The following is a 22,721-nucleotide window of genomic DNA, read 5'->3' on the forward strand; positions in this document are numbered from 1 at the left end:
GCTTTTCTGAAGGTACTGTTGACATTTAGCAACTTCCCTCTGACTCTCTTCTTGATATCAGCCAAAACTTTCACCATTAGAAAGAATTATACAGAGCAGTTCTCTGAAATGCTTGTGTTAGGTGCAGTAAATGTTTTTTTGTTTTACGTGGGATATAATGTAAAACAAATTTTGTAACTTCCAGTGAATTTGATAACTACAGGAGTTGTCCTTTGCATTTCTCTCTGAGTGGCAACTACTATTTCTTGCTGTAGGGCAGTTCACTAAAAGTCAAGAAATGTCAGTCTGAAAATATTTGGATTCTCTGTTTAAATTGGTATTTCATCTTTTACTTTGTATTCATATTAGATTATTTGTATTAAATTAGATTAGATTAGAAATACCAATGTTAACCAACTAACATGAAATTCTGAATCTGGTTCAAGATCAACTCCAAGCCTCCTGGGTCCTCAGATTATATTGAAGTCAAATATTCAACCAATCTTATCCTTAGATTAAAAAGCATTTTACAGATTTTACTATGTGAACAGAACTTTATACAAGTCTCCAAGTGTTTTCTGTCCAGAAGATTCCCCACCCTGCCACCCCAAGTAGTAATAGGAGAAAGTATCATGGCTCCTTTTCCCCTACAAATTGGCCAGAGGCAGGAAATTTAGATCCAGTTTCATGAACTTTATCTCAGGGATACAAGTTAAATGGACCTAAACAAGAGAGTTCAGGCAAGAATCTGTCTTTGCTTCCTAATATTTGTATCTGACACACATCATAGTGTGTACCTTCAAACCTGTATTTTTGAAACTTCAAGGAATGAAATCAAGTCCAATAAAGAGTTTGTTTATATACTATCTTAATTTTCAGAACATGAGTATGACTGTTCAATAAGTGAGGTTTTTATGGAATTTTATTGTGGCTTCCAGGTCAAACTACTTGTATTTTCTAGACAAAAGCTACCAAGATGACGGTGTCAGAGAACATGTCAGTCATAACTATTGAAACATCTCTGTATTATTTTACTTAAGAAGTCAAATTTTTCTGCCTTAGCACCAAAGCAAAAAGTTGTATACTATTGGATTTGAGACAGTGTGGGCTTTAAAATAGATAAATATATTGGCCTATATTGTTTATTTAATCATGAATGAGCATCTAAAAAACGTCAGAAAATTCCATGGCCGCAAAAATTTGGTGGTGGCAAAACGTAGGTTGGCATTGAATCAGTAGAACTGATAACAGAAGGTAGACATGCAGATCTTACTTTAAAATTAGGTTATCAGATTTTTTTTTTTTAAAGATCTATGCTTTGTACTTCATTCTAATGATTACTGGACTTACAGGAATTAGAGTAATTAGACTATTACTCTTTAGAGCTATATTCTGTGATACCATTTTTTAAGTCATCTTCAACCTGCCAGCTTGTTTATGGCTCCAGAGTGATAATTTGAGATGGTGTGTTTATTGAGATAATAAGTTTGTAGCAGAACCAGAATATTTGTTAATCCAGGGTAAGGTATGAAAGGAAGTGAGTACCAGATTTAACAGGAGGGAGGAGGTGGTGCCAGTTGTGTTAGTTTGAAAAGATTTCTCTCTGTACTACTGTTGTATAACTGAGTCTTCATTGTTTAAGTCATTGACTTGAATTAGTACTAGCTTATTTGTGTTTAGGAAGTTGCTGTTGTGTTTTTTCCATATAACTTCTCAAGAAATGGATGAGAAATTGGATGAGTTCACTCCCATTGAATAAGCTCAGTGACTGATATTTTAAAACACGCTAGTCTCTACATGAAATAGAAGGCATAGAAATAGAAAAATACAGTATCTGAGTATGTGTAGAAACACTGAGGCTGTAGCAGCTATGATTTTTGGAGATTTGGGATCCTAGATTTAGTAACAACTTACTGTTGCAAATGTGAATCACAAATGATAGAGTGCTTACAAGGGTCACAGTAGTTGTTGTATTTCCAAACTTTTGTTCTTGTCTGGATTTAGCTATACAAAAGTTGGTTCTCACCCATTCTCTAACTTCAGACACCTGATTTGTAACTGCATTGATTTTCAATCTGATCTCAGTAAAATCATCATAATGATTATCCTATTGCATGTTTCTTCACTAGCTTCCCTGATGTGAATCTTAAACAAGACTAGTAACAAAACTGACTCTGCTAGCCTAGCTGTTTTAGAACATAGAGTTATTTCCTGAAAACCATCTTTGATAGGCAATATTTGTTCACAGTTATTTTCTCTTAGGAATGGCTGATTTGGGACTGGACCAGACAGACCGGGAAAGGAGGGATGGTTGTTTTCCTGCTACTGATCTTGGGAGCAGTGAGGGGTGGGAAGATTCTACTGTGGTGTAGCAGTAACTGGGAAGTAACATGGAAGTGGGAGGCTATAGCTCAGGTAGCAGCTTCTGAAAGGAACTTGGTGCGGCCATTGAGGCCTCAGTGAAGACAGAACGAACTTTCTGAGTGCTTATTTGCAATCAGTCAAAAAGTAATTGATCTTTGTAAAACCAAACTTTGAAGCAAGGACCTGGCTACTTTGTTTATACTGTTGGGTCCTCCCTACTAACTCTGTTTTTTTCTATTTAGAATAGAATAGAATAGTTCAGTTGGAAGGGACCTACAATGATCATCTAGTCCAACTGCCTGACCACTTCAGGGCTGACCAAAAATTAAAGCATGTTATTAAGGGCATTGTCCAAATGCCTCTTAAACACCTGACAGGCTTGGGGCATTGACCGCCTCTTTAGGAAGCCTGTTCCAGTGTTTGACCACACTCTCTGTAAAGAAGTGTTTCCTCATGTCAAATCTGAACCTCCCGTGGCACAGCTTTGAACTGTTCCCATGCGTCCTGTTACTGGATACCAGGGAGAAAAGATCAGCACCTTCCTCTCCACTTCCCCTCTTCAGGAAGCTGTAGAGAGCAGTGGGGTTGCCCCTTGGTCTTTTTCTGTCCAAACTAGACAAACACAGGGTCTTTAGCTGCTGCTCAGGGACATGCCTTCCAGCCCTTTCCCCAGCTTTGTTGCCCTCCCCTGGATGCATTCAAGTACCTTAACATCCTTTTTATTTTGTGGGGCCCACACATTTTTCAGTATTTAAATTTTACTATTTAAAATCATTCTATTAAAATCTGAAATTCTATTTATCTGTCTATACTTTGGTTTAAAGCCTCTCTCTTTTTCTTGTGAAAGTCATTATGAAGAGAAGGTCTAGCAGAAACACTCAGATCTCACTGCTACTTCTGTTTGTTTTGAAGTATGAGTGAAACTGTTAAAGTAACTGCAGTCACTGATGTACCCAGTAGTAATAAAATTAGAATGAGAGGTTTTGCTTATCCATTGCAGGTTTAGATGAACAAAAAATTTTTGATTCTGTATGAAGCAAAATATGGATCTATATTTGGGGGGGAAAAAAAAAGTCATGGAATACTTGAAGATTCATAACTCTAAGTAATTTTCTTACCCCAGATGAGTTTCTTATACATTAACATTTTGAAATCATGGATGTGAAGCAGTAATTTCTGTGGCAGAAACCCACAGTAGGAATATAACAGTTCCCCTGCAAAACAGCTTGAAATGGTGATAGATTTTATAATTTCCTTTTTCTTCATATGTCAAGAAAGATAGGAATCCAACTTAGCACATGCAAGCATAAAACCAGCTTCAGTATTCTTGATGAGAAAATCTAACTTAGGTCTCCAGTGATAACTCATCTTTCAAGGAAGCAGGCAGTATGATCATGAATTTTGAAAGTTCAGGCACACAGTAACTTGTAAATTTGAGGAAGAAAATTTGTAACTCTCTGAAACAGAAGACTGTCTGCATTTGAAATAGGATGTCAAAAGTAAGACTTTCTCCTGTTTTGCTGCTTGCAATCGTGTGCTGTGTTGTATCTGCGTCAGCAATTGGTTGAACCAATGGTGTTTATGATGGTGTAGCATTAAAAACCCACTAGTGTTCTATACATCTTGGGTCATGGATTTTGATCATATATAAACCTAACATCCCGTGAAACCTTTAGCTTTTTCTGCTGCCTAAAGTGCTCATCAAGTATTGCACCTGTGGTAGCCCGTTTTGAGATTACAAACCTTGAGCATTCTACGGGGTGTTTCTCAACTCATTTCCTTCCCCAAGTAACATGAAAATCTTTGAAAACAAACAGAGACACAAACCTAGTAGATACAGGAGAATGGAGGCAATGACATAGCTCTTCAATGAATGGAGCTATTAATGGATGGTCCATTAAGAAACAACAGCCAGCACTTTGGAGAGGGTGAGTCTAGACTCAGTAACTGATAAGGCGGCAAACATGAAGATTTTGAATATTTCAGGGGGATCTGCAGGACTCTGCAAAACTTAGGAAGAGATATTTAGGGGAAATGGATTGGGGAAGAGCAAGGTGGTGCTAGGGGATAGAGAGGAGGGGATATAGAAAGGGCTGGTTGTGTGTAAACAGTGTCCAGTCAGTATGCTTGTCTGACAGCCCTGTGCCTGATCACTGCAGTTTATCTTCCTATTAAATAATTTCTTAACTATCTTTCATGTAGTCTTGCTCTCTACCCTGTGCATGAGTGCTGTTAGGAATGAATGTTAGCAACTGGGGAAACTAGAGGGAGTGAATTTGAAGCCAGCAACTGGAATCAGACCTCAGGTGAAGCAGCCCCTGTGTCTGTGGTGCCAGCAACTGGAGCAAGGAAGAGTGTCTCCATCAGTAGCTAGAGGGGCCATGGATCTCAGAAGGATTGACGGTTACTGGACAGACTGGAGTGAATGAATCTGAGCCAGCAACTGGAATCAGAATTTGGGTGAAGGGACACTTGTGTCTGTACCAGCAGCTGGAGCAAGCGAGGGTTTCAGTGTCAGCTGCTGGTGTGGGACCATGGGTCATAGGTCCCGTGTGTCCTAAGTGCAAGCTGTGGGTGTCTAGGGTGAGTGGAATGAACTGAGGGTTTTAGCGTGAGCAGCTGGTGTGGGAGCTATGGCTCATAGGGCCTGTGTGCCTAAGCACCAACTGCTGGGGGGGCTGGAGTTTATATTTTCCCCTAACCTGGGGTGCGTGGGCGCCTGTGTGTAACTTGCCTAGCAGACTGCAAACTGGCCTATCTGGCAAGTGTGAAGCCCAGACATTACACAGGCAGGGGGTCTGTGCTGGTAGTTGAGGGAACTGCAAATTTTTGTATGCTTCTGAGTCTAGAGAGTTTCGCTAACAAACTTCAATCCTCATCCTGAAAACAAAATGATTTTTTCTGTAGTGGGGATGGTCAAACACTGGAACAGGTTGTCCAGAAAGTGTGTGTAGTCTTGGTCTCAGGAGATATTAAAAACTTGACTGGATATGGTGCTGAGCACCTTGCTGCTGTTGACTCTGCTTTGAGCACAGGGGTAGGACTGTCTTTAAAGGTCACTTTCACATCAAATGATGTTGAGTTGGTTCTGTGTGGTAAAATTTGGAAAGTGCAAAGGGTGTAAGTGATTATTAAATATCAGTAAAATTTTATGAACTTCTCTGTTGGAAACTTATCTCTCTATTTTGCTAGTGAATGGGATGGCTGATTTTTTGGTGGTACTGATAGAACTGCATAAGGGAACCCTATGAAGCGATTTTAAAGTAAGCACTGCTAACATCTTATCTGGGACAGAAGCAGTGGGAAATACAGTGACTTCTGTAAAAATAAATTTTAATTTTATGGGAAATCATTCTATTCCCTTTAATGATAGTTGTTCTTAATTATAAATCCAATGTAATGAGAGCATGGTTGACGTAAGACATCTGTGGCTGAACATGTAGGTAGCTCACATATTTCTCCTCAGTTTGCTAGAGGGTACTGATTAATTTATCACTTTTTTTAAAACACTGCTACTGCTTGCAGATTTGTAGGTATCTCCTACTGGAGTAGCAATAACGGTAAGACATCTGTAAAATCACTGTGCAGGGGAAACTGCCATGCAGCCGTTTCTTGGTGGTTTGAATTTTTTGTTTTTGAGGATATGTACGATGGATATGATTCATTTATGCTCTTTCAATGTCCTGTCCCTGCTGGTTCTTGTCTAAACCTTAAGTATTCCACTTTCTGTAGTCCAGATCAGTAATATGTGTAAATACTTGTCATAGGATGGACAGCAGTTGAATGGACTTCAATTTTCACATTTTATTTCTGTGACATCTTTTTTATTCTGTCCTTTTTCATGTATTTTATATGAAAGCTGTTAAAATATCTGCTGTGTTTTTCAAATCCTGTTTGAAAGATTTCTGTTAGAATTTTGCCTTCATTTGATGCCTTTTCTCTTCTAAACTCTTAACAGATGTGGATGATTACCATGTAAAGTGAGGTTTTTGTTTTAAAGAATTGCCAAAAATATCAGAGAGCTCACTTCTGAAATAAATTTCCAGCAAGTCATAGTTCGGGATTGTAACAGTTCAGTTGAAATATATATGACAGTAATTTATAGTTTTCAGATTTCTTTTTTTTTTATTGAAGTAGTAGTGTAATTCATCTTAGTAGACTCTTGTTTTTACTGATAGAAAACATGGCAAACTGAAAGGTATGTGCATATACATAGTACAGTATCAGCATAGTGGAGTATGGACTAAGAAATGGAAGATGTAGCTGGATTTCAAAGGCATTATATCCTCATATTAAGTATATTTTAAAATAATATGTAGGTGTTATAGCTGACTTGAAAAAGATTCTTTTAATTCTGCAGTTTAACATTGGGGAACTAATTATGGTTGATGATGGATTGTGTGTATATAGCCTCTAGGTTTGCAGAATGGAATTTGCCATTGATGTGTATTAACTTTCTAATAAATTTTAAAGACTTTGCCTAGAATTTAATTTTTTTTTTGCTAGGTAACATATACTACCGAATATATGGTGGCATTATGTGCCATTCTGACATTCACTCAATAAGAATATTATCAGAGAAGTTCGTTTAATTGTTTGAAGAGCACTGCATGTAAAAGCTCTTTAATGTTCTCTACATCCATTAATATATCTGTTCACTGAATATACCCATATATGCCTGTACCTTAATATATCTGTGTATTCACTAGTATAGAATAATCATAGGTATTGTAATTCCTTTAGAATTGTTCCTCTGTATAATTTATGATTCTCCCTGTGCACATGTAAGCATTTGAACCTGATGCAAACATACTCCATTCTTACCAGTCCATGCAAACCTGACAGCTCATTTGCTATATATTCACAGCCATATTTCAGTCTTGTCTATAGATAAAGTTTGGGGAAGAAGCCTGGGATTTAGTCTCAATCTCTGCCTCCATGATTGAAAACTCCTTTAAAACATGTAATTGTTTTCCTCTAGATATAAAATAGTTACTGTTGAAAATATAGGCATCAAGTAACTCTAGAGCCTGTAGAACCCAGTATTTCTGCTTCAGGTCTATCTTACCTCATTGTTGATGTCATTCCATCTTTGGGTCCTTGGCAGAAACTTTTTATTTATACAGTGACATTCCAGCACACGTCTTGATTTTCCCCCCCCCCCCACTCCTAAAAACTGGATAAGTAGTATTTAACTATGTAATGGGTAATGAGCCTCCATATGTGTTTAAATGCTATTTAAAATAGTGCCCATTTTTCTGTGATTCTGCTGCCTATACCTCACAAGGCTGGGACTTAAGTTCAGGTTAACTGTGACACTGTAAAATCTCCTCAGAATACTATTTTTAAAAAGCGTTTTAAAAGGTTTCCTGTATCTTCATGTAGAAAGCAGCTAGGCTATAACTTCATACACTGACTGAGCAAATGTCTGCTTTGTTTCATCTTTTTATAGAATCTTTTCCAATTTGTTTTGAGGTCCTAAAACTTAAGATAGATAATAGTTTGTCCCATTGCAGATACCTAATTTTCAAAGCCCTAAGCATCTCTCTCGCCAACAGTTGGTATAGACAATGCGTAAAACTCTGAATGGTGTTGGGCTCTTTAAAAAGATCCACAGGATATTTGCCTCAAAGTCACCATTTAAGTTCCCTAGCAAAAAACATCAGTCCAAAAGGGAAATCTTACGTTCTTTCACAAACTGTGATATTAAATAAACAGCTGAGGTTATTTATACTTGATAGTTTAGACATAGCAGTGATACAGAATACATGACTTAAAGAATATGTTAAATACTGTGCACACCCATTCTCATTTGAAATAGATATAACGTAAACGTCTGTTGCTATTGGTATCTTTACTGATCTGGTAGTGGTCATGCACTAAGATTCCAAAAGGCTGACAGCTTCTATTTAGATTCCTTCTTGCTGTCAGATGCCAAGTTTTTTAGATTGGTTCATCTGTAATTGAGACAAGACAGTGGCTATTCCATTAATATTTCTGATCATCTGTTAAAACAGTAAAAATATGTAAGTTAAACCTTGCAGATTGAGTTTATTATGCGAAAATTTTTCACTTATATTTGTGAACTCCAGTTATCAGGTAATTGCTGAAATGAAAATAAATTTGTTGTTATGGATGCCCTATGTTATATCTTTCTGTTGCGAACTGGTTGGTCTGCCAATATATCAGTTGCACCAGATGTAAAAGAAATGGGCAAAACAAACAAACAAATTATATGCAAGTATGTATATATGCAATAATGTTTCTTGCATTCATTTCTCTCTTCAAAAGGATGGTTCATTAAAATGGACTATAATACCCTCCTTTCCTAATAAATCTTGTCATTTCTTCATTTGCTCATATAATATTATGCCAGAGGACATGAATGTCAGACGTGCAAAGCATGCCAGTATGGACACTACAATTCATAGAATCATAGAATGGTTTGGGTTAGAAGGGACCTTTAAAGATCATCTAATCCAACCCCCTATCACAGGCAGGGACGTTTTTCACTAGATCAGGTTGCTCAGAGCCACGTCCAGCCTGACTTTGAACAGTTCCAGTAATGGGGCATCCACAACTTCTCTGGATGTGTTCGAGTGTCTTACCACCCTCATCCTAAAAAAATCCTTCCTTGTGTCCAATCTAAATCTACACTCTTTCAGTTTAAAACTGTTGCCCCTCGTCCTGTCACTACAGGCCCTAGTAGAAAGTCTCTCTCCATCTTTCTTATAAGCCCCTTTTATGTACTGAAAGGCTGCAAGAAGGTTTCCCTGGAGCCTTCTCTTCTCCAGGCTGAACAACCCCAAACCTCTCAGCCTTTCTCGATAGGAGAGGTGTTCCAACCCTCTGACCGTTTCCATGGCCCTCCTTGGGACCCACTCTAATAGGTACATTCAGTAGGTAATGGTAAGGTACTTGTGCAGGGTACACTTTTCCTGGCTTATTGCACTTCCTTGATCAGCACAGAATATATCTTCATGCTTTTAGTCAGTCTGTCATTCTGAGAATTAACATGTGTACTTAAAGCCACGTCTTAAAGCAAGACAAGACTGCCTGATAGGAGAGGACATGTTTTGCCACCAATTTGCATCAAGCTGGTCTGCATCGCTAGTTCACCCCAGCTCTGTTAATAAGGCTTCTTTTTCTCCCACCTTACAATTTGAAATCAAAGGAGTAATTTTAAAAAATACTCAATACTCAGCTTTTATGACAGATAATTAATAAATACTTTTGCTGTTACTTTATGTCTTGGTATTTGGTGTAGTTGTTCCTTTGTTGTCACTATCTCAAGCTATCTCATTTCCATGAAGAACTGGGTGGTGGGAGAGACAGGGAAAGCTGTGATACAAAAAACAGCAAACTATGTAAATGCTTCAGTGGCAAGTCTACAGCCTGGAAGTTGGATTGAAAAAAGAAGCAAAATGGTCAATGCTGAAATACTTAATTTTCTGAAGCAATTTTTCATTCAGAAGTATTATTTTTTTGTGAAAAGGACTGACTACATTTTATTGCTGTCTCATGATTTGCCTATTCTGCCTTGCTCATGACCTGATACAAGATATGGAAGTATGTTCTAGAGTTGAGATTAGGCTTTGATCCAACCACTGCTGAAGGAGTAGACTGGCAACGGAAACCCCAACTCTATTTTTAAAATCTTCTGAGAACTATCAGATGGTGGTGCATGAATTTCCATCAAATAACTCTGCTGTCATCGTAAGGATCCATTTGCAGTGAACTGGCTGTGTTTATTGGGAGAAATCCGTATACTTACTGGAGGAAGAAAGGCCTTGATATGTTACTACCAAACAAATAAAAGCTTTTAATTTATAATAAGATGTTGAAAACAACTGATAACAAGTAATGGAAATAAAGCTAAATCTGCTGAGAATCTGCCTCCCCGCCACCACCGATTTAAGATCTGCTCTGGATATTTGTTTCCTTAATTTGTTTGTGGTTTTTGTGATGATTTACAACATGACAGTTGTGTCTAAGCACACTTTTGTTTTAGAAATTAACACATACTGCTTGCCAGAAGACTTATTTATAGACATTTAAAGCGAAGGAAAGCCTAAGATGATATATTCATGTGACACCTTCCTAATTCAATTGCATGACTGTGGTGTCTGTATTTTGGGACCAAGTATGCACTTCTGTGTGGAGGTCCTAAAATAAGCTTTATCATATTGCAGCAGAGCTGTATAAACTTTTTAAATTGCAGGAATGAAAAACATAATTTGAATCTTCTGTGAACGTTCTTTGGTTCCTAAGCTTGCTCTGATATTAAACTTTGCTTTGGTGCTTGGATACATGCTTTAGTAAACAACATTCCTGATATTAATTTATGTAGTAAGTAAATTAGAATTTATTGAAAAATTGGATCTTCCATATTTTAAGTGGATAGTGTGTTTAAAAAAAAAAAAAAAAAAAAGCTCTCAAGAGATGGACAGAAGAGTGCTGTCCTTGTGGCAGAATATAACTGCTGTGAGACAAAATTGGGTTTCTGGAACTGTCTGCTTTACTGGCATGTACGCGACAAAAATCAATACAAATGTTTTCATTACTCACGATGTGGAATTTTTTAAAAAATTGGTAATAATTTAATTTATCTTGAAAACTTGGTTATCTTTCTTAGCAGTTTACAGTTGGTTTTTATTTTTTCCCATTATTATTATTTTCGGTGCAGTTTTTGATGAGCAGTTTGGTTTTTTCCCCCTGCTGCCTGGCAATATGACTGAAACTCTTAAACATGGAAATACTGAATAAAATATGACAGTGTGAGTACCCGTTATACAGCTTTTGAAGTTGAACAGAAATATAAAGTTACCTATAATAACATTTAAATTAGGACTATTAAGTATGCCAAATCATAAGGTTAAAAAATAATTATTCAAATTTCAGAACTTCTTAAATGTTCACACAGCTTCAGTATGGATCATGTGTGTTGCAGATTGAATCTTTGTTCTGTTTCTGTCTATTTTTATAAGTATGGGATTAAAGTTTATATTACCTGAATTAACTTACATACTTAAAGTAGTGTGTTGTTTTAGCAATACAAATGACACAGGGAAGGGTCAGCATCAGCTAGTTCCAGAGACAAAGAAGGAAACTTAACATTCATCTTCACCATTATTTATACTATTTCATGTCCTGTTTTTCTGAGGAGTTGCTTAATGTTTTAGTATTAATTGAACGGAGATTTCCTTACATAGCTTGTTTCTTAATTTCCAAAGGAAGCGGAGTTCATACAAAATCTCTGTGTGCCCATCTGTTTTTCAGTACTGTCTTGAACTTATAAAAGTTTCTCTTCAGTTTAGACTTCAGCTTGTGTAAGCTATACTGGCAGAAGGGGCAAAGAAGTGCCATCCCTGATTTAAAAGCAAAGTTACAGGTCATGTCACATTATCAGTTTAAAAGGCAACCAACCAACACACATGCCCTGCCATGCACACACAACTGGGGAAGATAAGAGTAAACTCGGTCTTCCTTTACTTGAGAATGTATCTGTAAATAAAATTGGGGGTTGAAAGTTTAATGCTCCGCTGAGGAAGAGAGAGGGGAGATAAAGAAAAGAAGAAAAGAGAGAGACTTATCAATGAACTGTGGATGACTTGTCATCGTTTTGATCTGAAGAAGGAAAGAGAATAGAGTAATACACAGAAGAATCTGTCCGGGAAGACATAATAAACTTTCTTTCCCTATGTACATTCTTAGATTATGTCTAAATGGAGAAGGTGATCTGAATCTCCTCTTTCCAAGTTGAGAGACCAAGGTTAATGGTTCCTGCTCCTTACCATAACCGTTTCAGTGATGTACCTTTTCCCATGTGCTTGGTAGGGGAAAGCTTCTTCTAATGACTAATCAGTATTCAGTGAATCTCATGATCCCAGGGGCATCTGTAGTCATTTTTGGAGACTGCTGATCAATGTGGCATCATCGGTAAGGACATACTGTCCCTCACCAATATGTTGCATTTATAGTAACTACAGCGAAGTCTGTAAGCTTAGTAGGATGTGGTTATTTTGGGGGGGGTTTTGTGCATGTGTTTTGGGTTTGGTTTTTGAGGTTTTACTTGGTTTCCTTTTTTTATGATTAGTAAAAAAAAAACTTTTTTAAAGTTGACAAAGAGTAGGCAAAGCGGAAAATCCATGACATACACTAGTTTTGTATCTATAACAAAGTTTTTTTCAAGTGAGTAATCTACTCTGTCTTTCAACAAAAACAATATCCAAAACTTCAATTAGTCAATTGTATACTGTTTACTATACATCAGTATCAGTCATAATGTTACAATAAACAACATTTTTATTAATTAAGAATGGAATTACCCCTTGCACAATAAATAAAGTTATAGACAAATAAATACAGCAGAGCTTTTGGAAGTTTCCCCCAAAGAATATTTTGTAGAGAGTTGTACTTCAGGGGGATTTGGTAGCGGAAAAGTGATATGACCATGCAGCAAGAATTCTGATGCAGATACATACTTTGCACTGAATTTGACTTCTGCATGGACACGTGATACATAATTATCAATTTGTTGTTATTAATTACAGGAAAATTACACTGAAAATTACACTGTTTTCTCAGTACAGGAACCTAAACAAACTGAATTGTTTTAGCTAGATGGCAAGCGAATACATTAAGTTATTTCTCTGGATCATAGCCTCAAAAAAAACCAATCCAAGTAAAATTTAATCAAAGCAGCTTTTCATTTTTATGAACTAAATAATTAGGAACCCTAAATAGTTAGGATTATGTTGCCTTAATAAATAATAAATTCAGCAGCCAGAATTTTCCACATCCTTTATCTGAAGTAGAAAAGCAATAGCAAAAATAAAAAACCATGCCACAACTCTTTTCTATATCAGTTATATGCAAACTAATCTGTCATAATGTACAAGAGAAAAAGTATACAAATCTTGACTTACCAAGTGTTGCAATAATAATTACTGAAGACATCCTAATAGTAGTGTATGAGATTATAAGTTTGAAAAGTTTTGTTCTTTTCAAACGTGCAAGTAAGGGAATCCTTTAAAGTAGCATTGTATGAAGTTTCTGGTTTAGAATGAGTGGAATGATTGACTATATCCATTAAGAACTCAGAAATTAAGTAAATTATGGGGTTTTAAATAAAAATTGATTATTTAACAAGAAGACATAAGTAATTTTATTTTTATACTAGTATTTAGGAAGCCTTGGTATGCTTCATCAACTTGCTAACTTTTGTCATCTTTCTTCATTTTTCTTCTTTAATGTAGCAAACCAAGGGATGTCTGTCACAGAGTTCCACATACATTGTTAGCCTTATACCAGAAGGTGTGAAATTCAACTACAGCAAAGTGATTTATCACTCTAAAAAAAAAAATACTGTCAGATCAAGTGAAAAAATACTTTAACTACTCACTCAATTCTATTCTTTTCACTATCATCTGGTGATTTAGAGTTGCTTCCTGCAAAACACTGTTTAGAAGTTCAAAGGTCTAACCTACAGGTTTTATTAAAGCTGGTGTATTAACCATGATGAAGATGGATATTGACTAATCTGACAAGCTATATGATCCTCTGTTTTCATAAAAGCTGGCTATGGTACTTCAGGGTTTTTTGAAAACAATACTTAAATGTTTTATATAATTTTAATGTGCATCATTTATACAATTTTTTTAACAATTATGTTCTATACTTAAATGAACTTGCAATATGTTTTCTAAAAGAAAAAATCTGATTCGTCATGTGAATTTTAGCATGGGCAAAAAGTATATGGTTTTTGCCTATAGATCTTGAAATCTATAATCAGAAGCAGAATTGCAAATGGGCAAGTACAGAGTATTTGCACATGGGAGCATCAGAATTAATTGACAACAGAATTTTGACATGGAATATCTCTACAAACGCACATTGGTTTTAAATGTATATTGATTTTACTTTATTTTAATTGTGGCATTGCATTTCATTTCTCATGTTGAACAATTCTCTTGGTTTATTCTTCCAGTCTTTGTCTTTTTTTTTCTCTTCATATAAAAGCCGGTGTCAGATTAGCGCTAGGTTTTGCTGGGAGAACTACCCTATGAGTAACAAAGAAAGAAGAAAGAAAAAAGAGGACTTCTGTTATCAAGATATTCAAACATTAGCATGCACAAAGCCTTAAGGTCGAAACTTTAGTCCTATATGCGCGTTTTGTAATAGACTAAATAAAGCCCAAGTGTTTGTTCTCTGGAACTCAACCGTGTGAAATTAGTGTGATTTCTGCTTTGTTAGCATCCTGACTGATGGTACATTTTGTAGAGAAGCTAATTGTGAGATGTGGTGTTCTTTTTGAGAGTATTTATTGTAATTAGATTTATAATACAGTCGTCGGTGGATAGAGAACGTGAGCACCAATGAGGAATTAAAGCAGTTAGAAAGTTAGTGCCTTGTTTCTTGTATGCTCACGTATTATGGGAATAAAATCATATAACTAAAGCAAATTGCAAATAAGATAGGGAGAAGACAAAATAAGAAAGTATAGTTCCTATTCTAATGTCTTCCTTCAGGTTGTGCATTCCTTCTAATGAGACAAGACAAAAACATATCTATGTAGAAAATAGAAGGCAACATTACCTTTCTGAGTCAGGATCAACCCAGTATGAGGGTCTGTTGCAGAATTGAGTTGTGGATACTCTAATGTATATTATAAATCATGTTCTAGCATACACTGGTTATGAAAGATTATGTAACAATTATGGGATCTTGAAAAAACAGAGCTTAAAGAGACCTCATGGCGCATATATTCCCTTACCTAAGAGAAGTCTGACTATACCCATGCAACAGCATACCCACAGACGTTAGCATAACCTGTTTTTAATGACCTGTGGTGGTACAGGCTCTACGACATACCCAATTTTAGTGCCTTGTTATCCTTATCATTAGGAAAGGAGAAAGAAACCTTTTTTCTAATACCCAGCCTGAATCTTGCTGTAGTTTAAGATTTATATTACTAGTTCTGTCTGTTACACATGGGAAGCATAGTATTCCCTTCCATTTTGGAGAAGCCTCTTTATATATATGTTTGAAAACTGTTTATCATGGGCTTAACTAGGTGGTTTTTTTTTTTAAATTTATTTCACTAAACCACAGAGTTACTGAGATTGGAAGGGATCTCTGGAGCAGGTTGCTTATGATATTGTCCAGTTGGATTTTGAGGTCTCCAAAGATGGATACTCCACAACCAATGTCACTGTTTGACCATGCTCATGGAGCGGGAGGCAGGAGTAAGTGGGTAGAGCATTCACGGTAGGAAGTTATTTAGGGTAACAAGGATGTGAGCAAGCTGTGAACCATTCTAGAAGAACCTTCTGAAATTAAGTAACAGCAGTAAAATGACGGATGAAATTCAGGCTAAATGTGAAATTACAGATGTGAGGGAAAAAAAAAAGCAATCCAGCTTCATGTTTAAAATGATCGGCTCTGAACTGACAAGTAAGATCTTGGTGTTATAATAGTTAAATGAAAACATCAGCTTAATACTCATTAATGGCCAAAAAGGGCAATCAAATATTAGAAAATACTAAGAACACAATAAAGAACACAACAGAGAACATATTTTTGTTATTGTATAAATATGTAAATTTTCCCATACTTTGAACAGTATGTGGAACTCTGATTACCTAATTTTAAAAAGAAACCATTAGAACTGGAAAATATTTGGGGAAAGGTCAGATGAGGATCAGGGTGATGATCAGATGAGGAACAGCTTATTAGCACGCTAGGACTTTTGGACAATAATCTTCACTGACTCTTGTGATTAAGCAGCTTGGTGATATTAAACAGAGCTTGCAGGAACCAAGTTCAAAACACATACATCTGTGTGTTCATCTATTGCAATTTCCACCATTCTTCCACCCCCCCCCCCCCCTTTCAAATTCTAATGGGGTCAGATTTAGGAGAGATTATTTTCCCCCTTAGGAAGAGGAAAATCCAGTTCCATATTCTAGGGCAACACTGTTGTTCAAACTCCAGCTTAAAAGTAGAAATACTCTTCTATTTCTCAATTAAGAGACTGTAAGATTGTTTTTAAAATGGACCAAAGACTGTATGTTTCCTGTACTTGTTTTTAGAAATGACTGAAAATATTTTGGGACATAGGCCATACACCAAAGCTGTGCATTTTGGACACAGTTCTGCACAAAATACAAGTGCATGGAGACAGCTTTGCAGTGAGACCATTCGCCTTGTGAAACGAAGTGGTGGGCACCCACAAATTCACCAAATCCATCCTTGGTTAGAGCATTGTCAACTCTGCCTCTAATTCCTTATTTTGTTAAGAAGAATGCAGCCACTGTAGATGACAATTTGTGGTGAATTTTACTTGTTCTCCACAATTATTCCAGAAAACTTGAAAGTCCTGTGGAAGAATCACTTTGTAGCTAGTGTTCAAGTGCTAATGAAGATGTTTGTTTGCTTGTATCCTGTGCTTTGTGACACTGTAAGGTACATGAGTAGGATATTGTCTACCGAAGAGTGAACGCAGATGTGGATTTTTACTTCATACATTTCTTTGCAATACTGATATATATAATCAGCAAGTGTCACAGTCTCACAGTAATGAGGCCTGTAAAGATCATCAGCGTGATATGCCTGCTTGTTTTACCATGGAAAACAGGAGCTCTGAGTTTCTCTTTAACAGATAGGTTTATTTTTTTAAAAAAGTAATATACATTTCTTCATGGAAAGGATATATTATTGAATAAAACTTTTCCATGGCGTTACAGAAGAACGTGCTTTCAAAACAATTCCGTATCAGTTTCCATTGAAGTTAGTCATTCATGTACAAGCACCCACTTACATGTTATATGTGCGGTTGTGATTAAAATATAAGCAAAGTATTTATGTTTTTTTGAGGAAAGAGCTTCTTTTTTTTCCCCCTTCTTTTCAGTACACACAGTTATGCAGTTACCTACTTCCAAAAAAAGAAAATAAATCTCCAAAACTGTCTTTTTTCTTTTTGCAGAAGTCATGCATTTGTGTGAGTAGATGAGTAATACTGGACAGCATTGTGACACGTTGGCAACATGACACTTGGTCGATTCTGCATGATTTCAGACCACCTGAAATACATTTTAGTAATAGCAAGGTGTTTCTACGTATAAACATTCTTAGAATTGGAGTTGGAGTTACCTGTGTCCTTTTGCTAAAGGATGAATCCTAACCAGATAAGAGATTTCTGGACAGAAGGGGAGAATATTCACTTCCCCTTTGAAAAAAAAGTTATAAATTGCTATTCATCTGTATTTGTGAATAGATATCAATTATGGTAGTGCAAAATGGATCTCACGGTTAACTTGATGTAATTATTGATGATGCTACTGGTGGAAACCAGTTGGTAGTAATTAACACTTGGAATGTTTGAACTCTTTGAGGAACAGTAGCACAGGCAGTTTCTTGTGGGAGGCCTAGTGGTATGCAAATGTATTATTTTTCCATGTGCTCAGTAAATCACAGAAGTATTCTGATCAACCTGAAATAATTTCCCGCATTTGCTTACTGAAGCAAAACCTTGAAAAATTCAGAGAACTTTGATACAACTGTTGTATATTACAATTCTGACTGAAGAGGTGTGGTGGAGAGAGAGAGGTGTGAATCTGTAACAATACCTGAAGCTGATCAGAACTTTGAAGTGGAGTTTTTTCTTAACTAAGCACATTGGATCATCTGGGAAACTTTATCTAAATAAGCCTTTCTGTAGTGAGGTGTTGGACTATTGTTTACAGAAGTCCTTTCCCAGGCTGTGATTCCATGCGCTCTAAACCCAAACAAAACAAAAAACCACACCAAAACTGAAAAGACTAGAACAAATTAAATTTCTAAACATGGAAATGTCTGAGCTGCTAGATGAGAAAGATTCCGTTTAAAATACCTATTAAATTTAAACCATGCAACTTTGTTAAATTCCTGGTTGACAAACTGGATTTCAAGGAAGTTGAATGGCTTTTTTTTTCTTTTGCTTTGCATTTAGTTATATTTGAAAATTGTCTGTATATAACTAACAACTCATCACTCCTCACCACATGAGTCACTGCATCTTATTGGGCATTCAGGCTTCTCCTTCTCATACTAAAAAAGCTATATTGAAGTAAATGGATTAAATTCTGTATGAGAAGTGAGGATCAAGATTAAATGGCTCTGACACCATGCGTATTTAAAAACTAAGGGAAGAAGAAAATGAGTTTACCATGAAAAAAGTTTTAGAATACCAGAATTTGTGTGAGAGAAGACTCAAGAAAACAAGAGACTGCTGAGACATGGTCTGCAATTGCATTATAGGATAACAACTCTATAAAACTCATTTCTATTAGCATCTTCAGGCCAGAAAAGCAATTTCAGACCTCAACTAGAATGATCTTACTTCAGTAAGTACACTATAATACTGAGTCATCTTAACAGCGAGTCATTGTCTTTATTTGTAGATTGTATAGATTCCACTAATTCCTTATGCTCAGTCCACCTGCACTTGGATCATAAACTCTTTAAAACTCTGCTCCAAAATATTTTGAAATATACTATTATTCCCACTTCTTAGAAACTCTATTAAAGTTTTTCATCCTGTGTAGCAAACACATAGTTTGTTAAGTGTTGTAGCACAAATGAAAGGGTACATTGCAAATTTAGAGGAATAATGCAAAACATCAATGTTCAATGTTGCATACAGTCCTTACTTAAGGCATTATCACTGTTTGTATTTTGGGGTTATGGCACTCAAAGACTGATAAAGACTTTGTGATGCCAGTGTAAATTCTAAAGAGAAATGCTCGTTTTTTGAATTCCAGAAAATTAAAATATTAATTTCATTATGCTAGAAACTTTTTCCCTTATATGCGTATGGATTTAAAAAGAAAATAGTTCATTTATTTGAGTAATTCTCATTTTAAGTAAGATTTTATGTATGTTGTCCAAAGGCATAATTTTATTTTTTAGAAAACTATGAATTATAATAGTATTTTAATTACATATTATAATATGCATATGCCTCTGTGGAATGATGAATGCTTTAATGTAGTAGGGAGAATAAATACAATTTCAGCTATATATAAGAAATTTAATGTAATCAACTGATAAGTGCAAGCCAAGTGGCAAATCTCAATTTTATTCTAAATCTTGGTATTTATAAATTCATGTTTTAGTATTTTATTATTTTAAATCTCTGAAATACGTATGTTCAAAGATTGATACAGGAACCACATGATGAAAAATGTTTTACATGTGTTTATTTTTATCTTATACATGTTCTGATTCTCCCCCAATAGATATGCTTCTGATGCCAATTTTTAAAAATTCATGAACAGAGGGATGTAGTAATTAGTGCTAAATTGTATTGTTTATATTTTGCAACTTCTTATATTGAAGTGTAAAAAGCAGAAATGTTCTTACTAATGAGTTGAAAAGCTGAGAATTTCAGAGAGCATTTTACAGAAATGGAAGCAGAAGCAGCAGGGGAAAAAAAATGAATTTGTTTAGCATTAATTAGCTAATTCTCTACCTCCTGCTTGACTATACATTGCTTATTGTTTATAAAATTGTTTATAAAAATTTATTGAATGCCCATTCTGTACTGTTAAAAACATTATTGATTGTTATGCAAAGCTAGATAAGGAAAACACTGTCTGTAACTGCTGTTTAACCTGAAATATAATAGCTGTCCATTTTAGTAGTAGTAAGTAGACAGTGAACTGTCACCTAAAATGAAAGCCATAAGACTTGCATACACTTGCAAAATCATACAAGTGGAAAACCTGCTTTTGAATTCCCATTTTAAAGGGTGTGTCACTTAATTCCTTTGGTGAAAATCACTTTGTCACTCTTGGCTTTTATTTCAAGTGCTAGTAGCTGTGCTACCGTCATAGTATTGCAGTTGCATAAGGGGGCTGGAAAAAGCAGTGCTGCTTTTAGAACATAATTGTTCAAGTGATCTCCGAGTTCAGTACAGGCAGCTGTTGTGTATCTGCTTTGACAATGATAATTGGCACAAGTATAACTTCATAGCTGTATGGGACATTGACATATCGTATCGCTCTTCTCTTATCAGCTTCTGCCCCCTTAAAAACTTCTAAGGCAGTGTCTTTTGGTGAACAGTTACGTACCTGTATAAAAATAAGTTCTTCTGCATGCTAGCCTGCAAGTGGTGTTTTTCTTGGTTATTGGACAAGTTTTGGAAAAGAAAATAATTTTTAATTCTGTATATGCCTGTGACACAGTTGAACACTAAAAATAAGCTGGTTTGGCTCCCTTATATCAGCTCTAGTATTGCATGTTGAGAGGTGAATAAGGACTTGGCACTTTATAAGTAAGTGTGTCTTTGGCATTGCATTATGTAACAATTTGTAATAAAAGAACTTTTAGAATAATTAAGGTAACTCAGCAATAGGGCTGTTTCATTTCATTTTTCCGGAGTGTTCTTATTCTTGGAATGTGTCTTTTGAGGAGAAAGTTCTTATAACTTACTTGAACCATCACTTGAAAAATGCTTCTTGAATCTTTGGTTGTACTCAGAGGTTTCTAAATTAAATGAGTTAATAAAATAATAATTTAATAAAAATAAATTTAAAAAGGTAAGTTCGTGCCTTCAGAGGACTTGTGTTGAGGGCTTACTGTGCTAACAAAATAAATTTGTTTATATTTAGGTTACTGTTGTTTGCAAAATCACAGTAACAGGTTTTTATGGTAAACATTAAACGTGTTACTGAGTGAAACTGAGTAACATTGTACTTACAATTTTTTATGGCACCATAGCAAGTGACTGGTAAAGCCACAGAAGGACGTGACACTTGTGAAAGCCCTGGAGACAGTATGTAATCTTTGTCATTTTGATGTAGTCTTGAATATAAATCTATACATAAGCATCTGTTTACATACACATCAGAAGAATCTCTGCATATGTATCTGATGTACGTATAGGAGTATACTGTGTTCATTTTCAACAGATGTCATGTTCCAGTATTTCTTAGCAATATTATGTGTATGTAACTTCCAAATATTTACTTTTTTTCTTGTACCTTGTTTTGTGACAGGATGACGAAGTAGTACTTCAGTGTGTTGCTAGTATTCACAAAGAACAAAGGAAGTTTTGCTTGGCAGCTGAGGGACTTGGGAATCGCCTGTGCTTTTTGGAACCAACATCAGAAGCTAAAGTAAGAAGTTGATACTCTCAACTGGTGTAACTGATCAGTGAATGTTAACCTACTTATTACCCATGAATACATTTAATTACAGTTTCTTTAATGTGATGTTAGATGCAACTGTGGTATGCTTTTCTTTCTGTGACTGTAACATGAGATTTCTTAGAGATTCTAAATAAACTTCGAGGCATACCTGTTAATGGTCAAAAGCCATTATTTTTTAACTATCTAAAATAATTCCTGTAACTGAAATACTTCATATTTTCAAGATTAAGTCTCTAGACTGTTAGTAAGATTTAAGTTCACTAAAAAACTTATTTGTATTACTGCTCTAGGTTCAAATATCTTGATATATTGGCTTGATAATTTTAGAAGCATTGTCACCTGTTAGTTACTGGCATTAAGTGTTGCTTCTAAGTGTCTTGATTAATCAGAAAGTTGAGAGTACAGGGGACCAAATTATTGAGTAATTGAAAAGTTTTCAAGATAACAAGTGGCAAATGGAAACAATAAGCTAGAGAGCTGCGAAGAAAAAGTAAAAGAAAATAAGAGTAGTAAGAGAAGCTTGAGAGGAGAAAGGAGACATGAAACTTTAGACTTGTACTAGAGCAAAATGTTAAGAATAAAGACAAATGGAGGAGGAGCTCTTCTCTCTCTTCTTTGTTCTTTCTGCATGACTTTATTTTTCTTTGTTTTGTGTATTTTTTTTCTTCCTGATAATTTATTCTCCTTCTGTTTCTGTGGGTTTTTTTTTGGTTTTTTTTTTTTTTTAGTGGAGTCTTTGTATCTTTTTGCTTGAAATGTTGCCACTTGGTCCTATTTGTAGTCTAGCTATTATGACCGTGTTACATCCACAATATTTATTTATGCAGTGTGAAAGGTCCTTGTTCATCTCGAAGTTGAAAAATTATGCTGCATCTAAATTTGCATTTCTTTACATTCCAAGAGTTCAGTCAGATAATTTATCTCTGGTGTACTTTAAAAACCGCCAATAAGGTTTTCACATGCTTAAGTAAAAGCAGTTAGTTTTCACATATATATTTTCAACTATTGTCTTAAAATCTTCAACAGTGATTGGGAATTTTTTTATTAATTGACAACTCAGCTGCAGTGTGGTCTGTCTATTATTGATGGTGACCATCTCAATCTGTAAGACAACATGTTGCCCATCTTGTTATAAGAAAAGGAAGAATGTTATGCGTTACTGTAGAATCCCATAGATCTACTTTA

General features: G+C 35.6%; 1 protein-coding gene across 1 annotated transcript in view; it reads left to right on the top strand.

Moving 5' to 3' along the window:
- Positions 1–22,721, top strand: part of RYR3 (ryanodine receptor 3) — a gene marked incomplete at both ends in the record, with an annotated part of 240,011 nt that overhangs the window by 30,966 nt on the left and 186,324 nt on the right. Inside the window, one exon of the mRNA XM_082000511.1 lies at positions 21,384–21,503. Within this exon, the coding sequence (XP_081856637.1) occupies positions 21,384–21,503 (120 nt within the window). The remainder of the gene's footprint in view (positions 1–21,383; positions 21,504–22,721) is intronic.

Source organism: Phaethon aethereus (genome assembly GCF_964289735.1).
Source record: "Phaethon aethereus genome assembly, chromosome: 5".
In the NCBI taxonomy this organism is placed as follows: Eukaryota; Metazoa; Chordata; class Aves; order Phaethontiformes; family Phaethontidae; genus Phaethon; species Phaethon aethereus.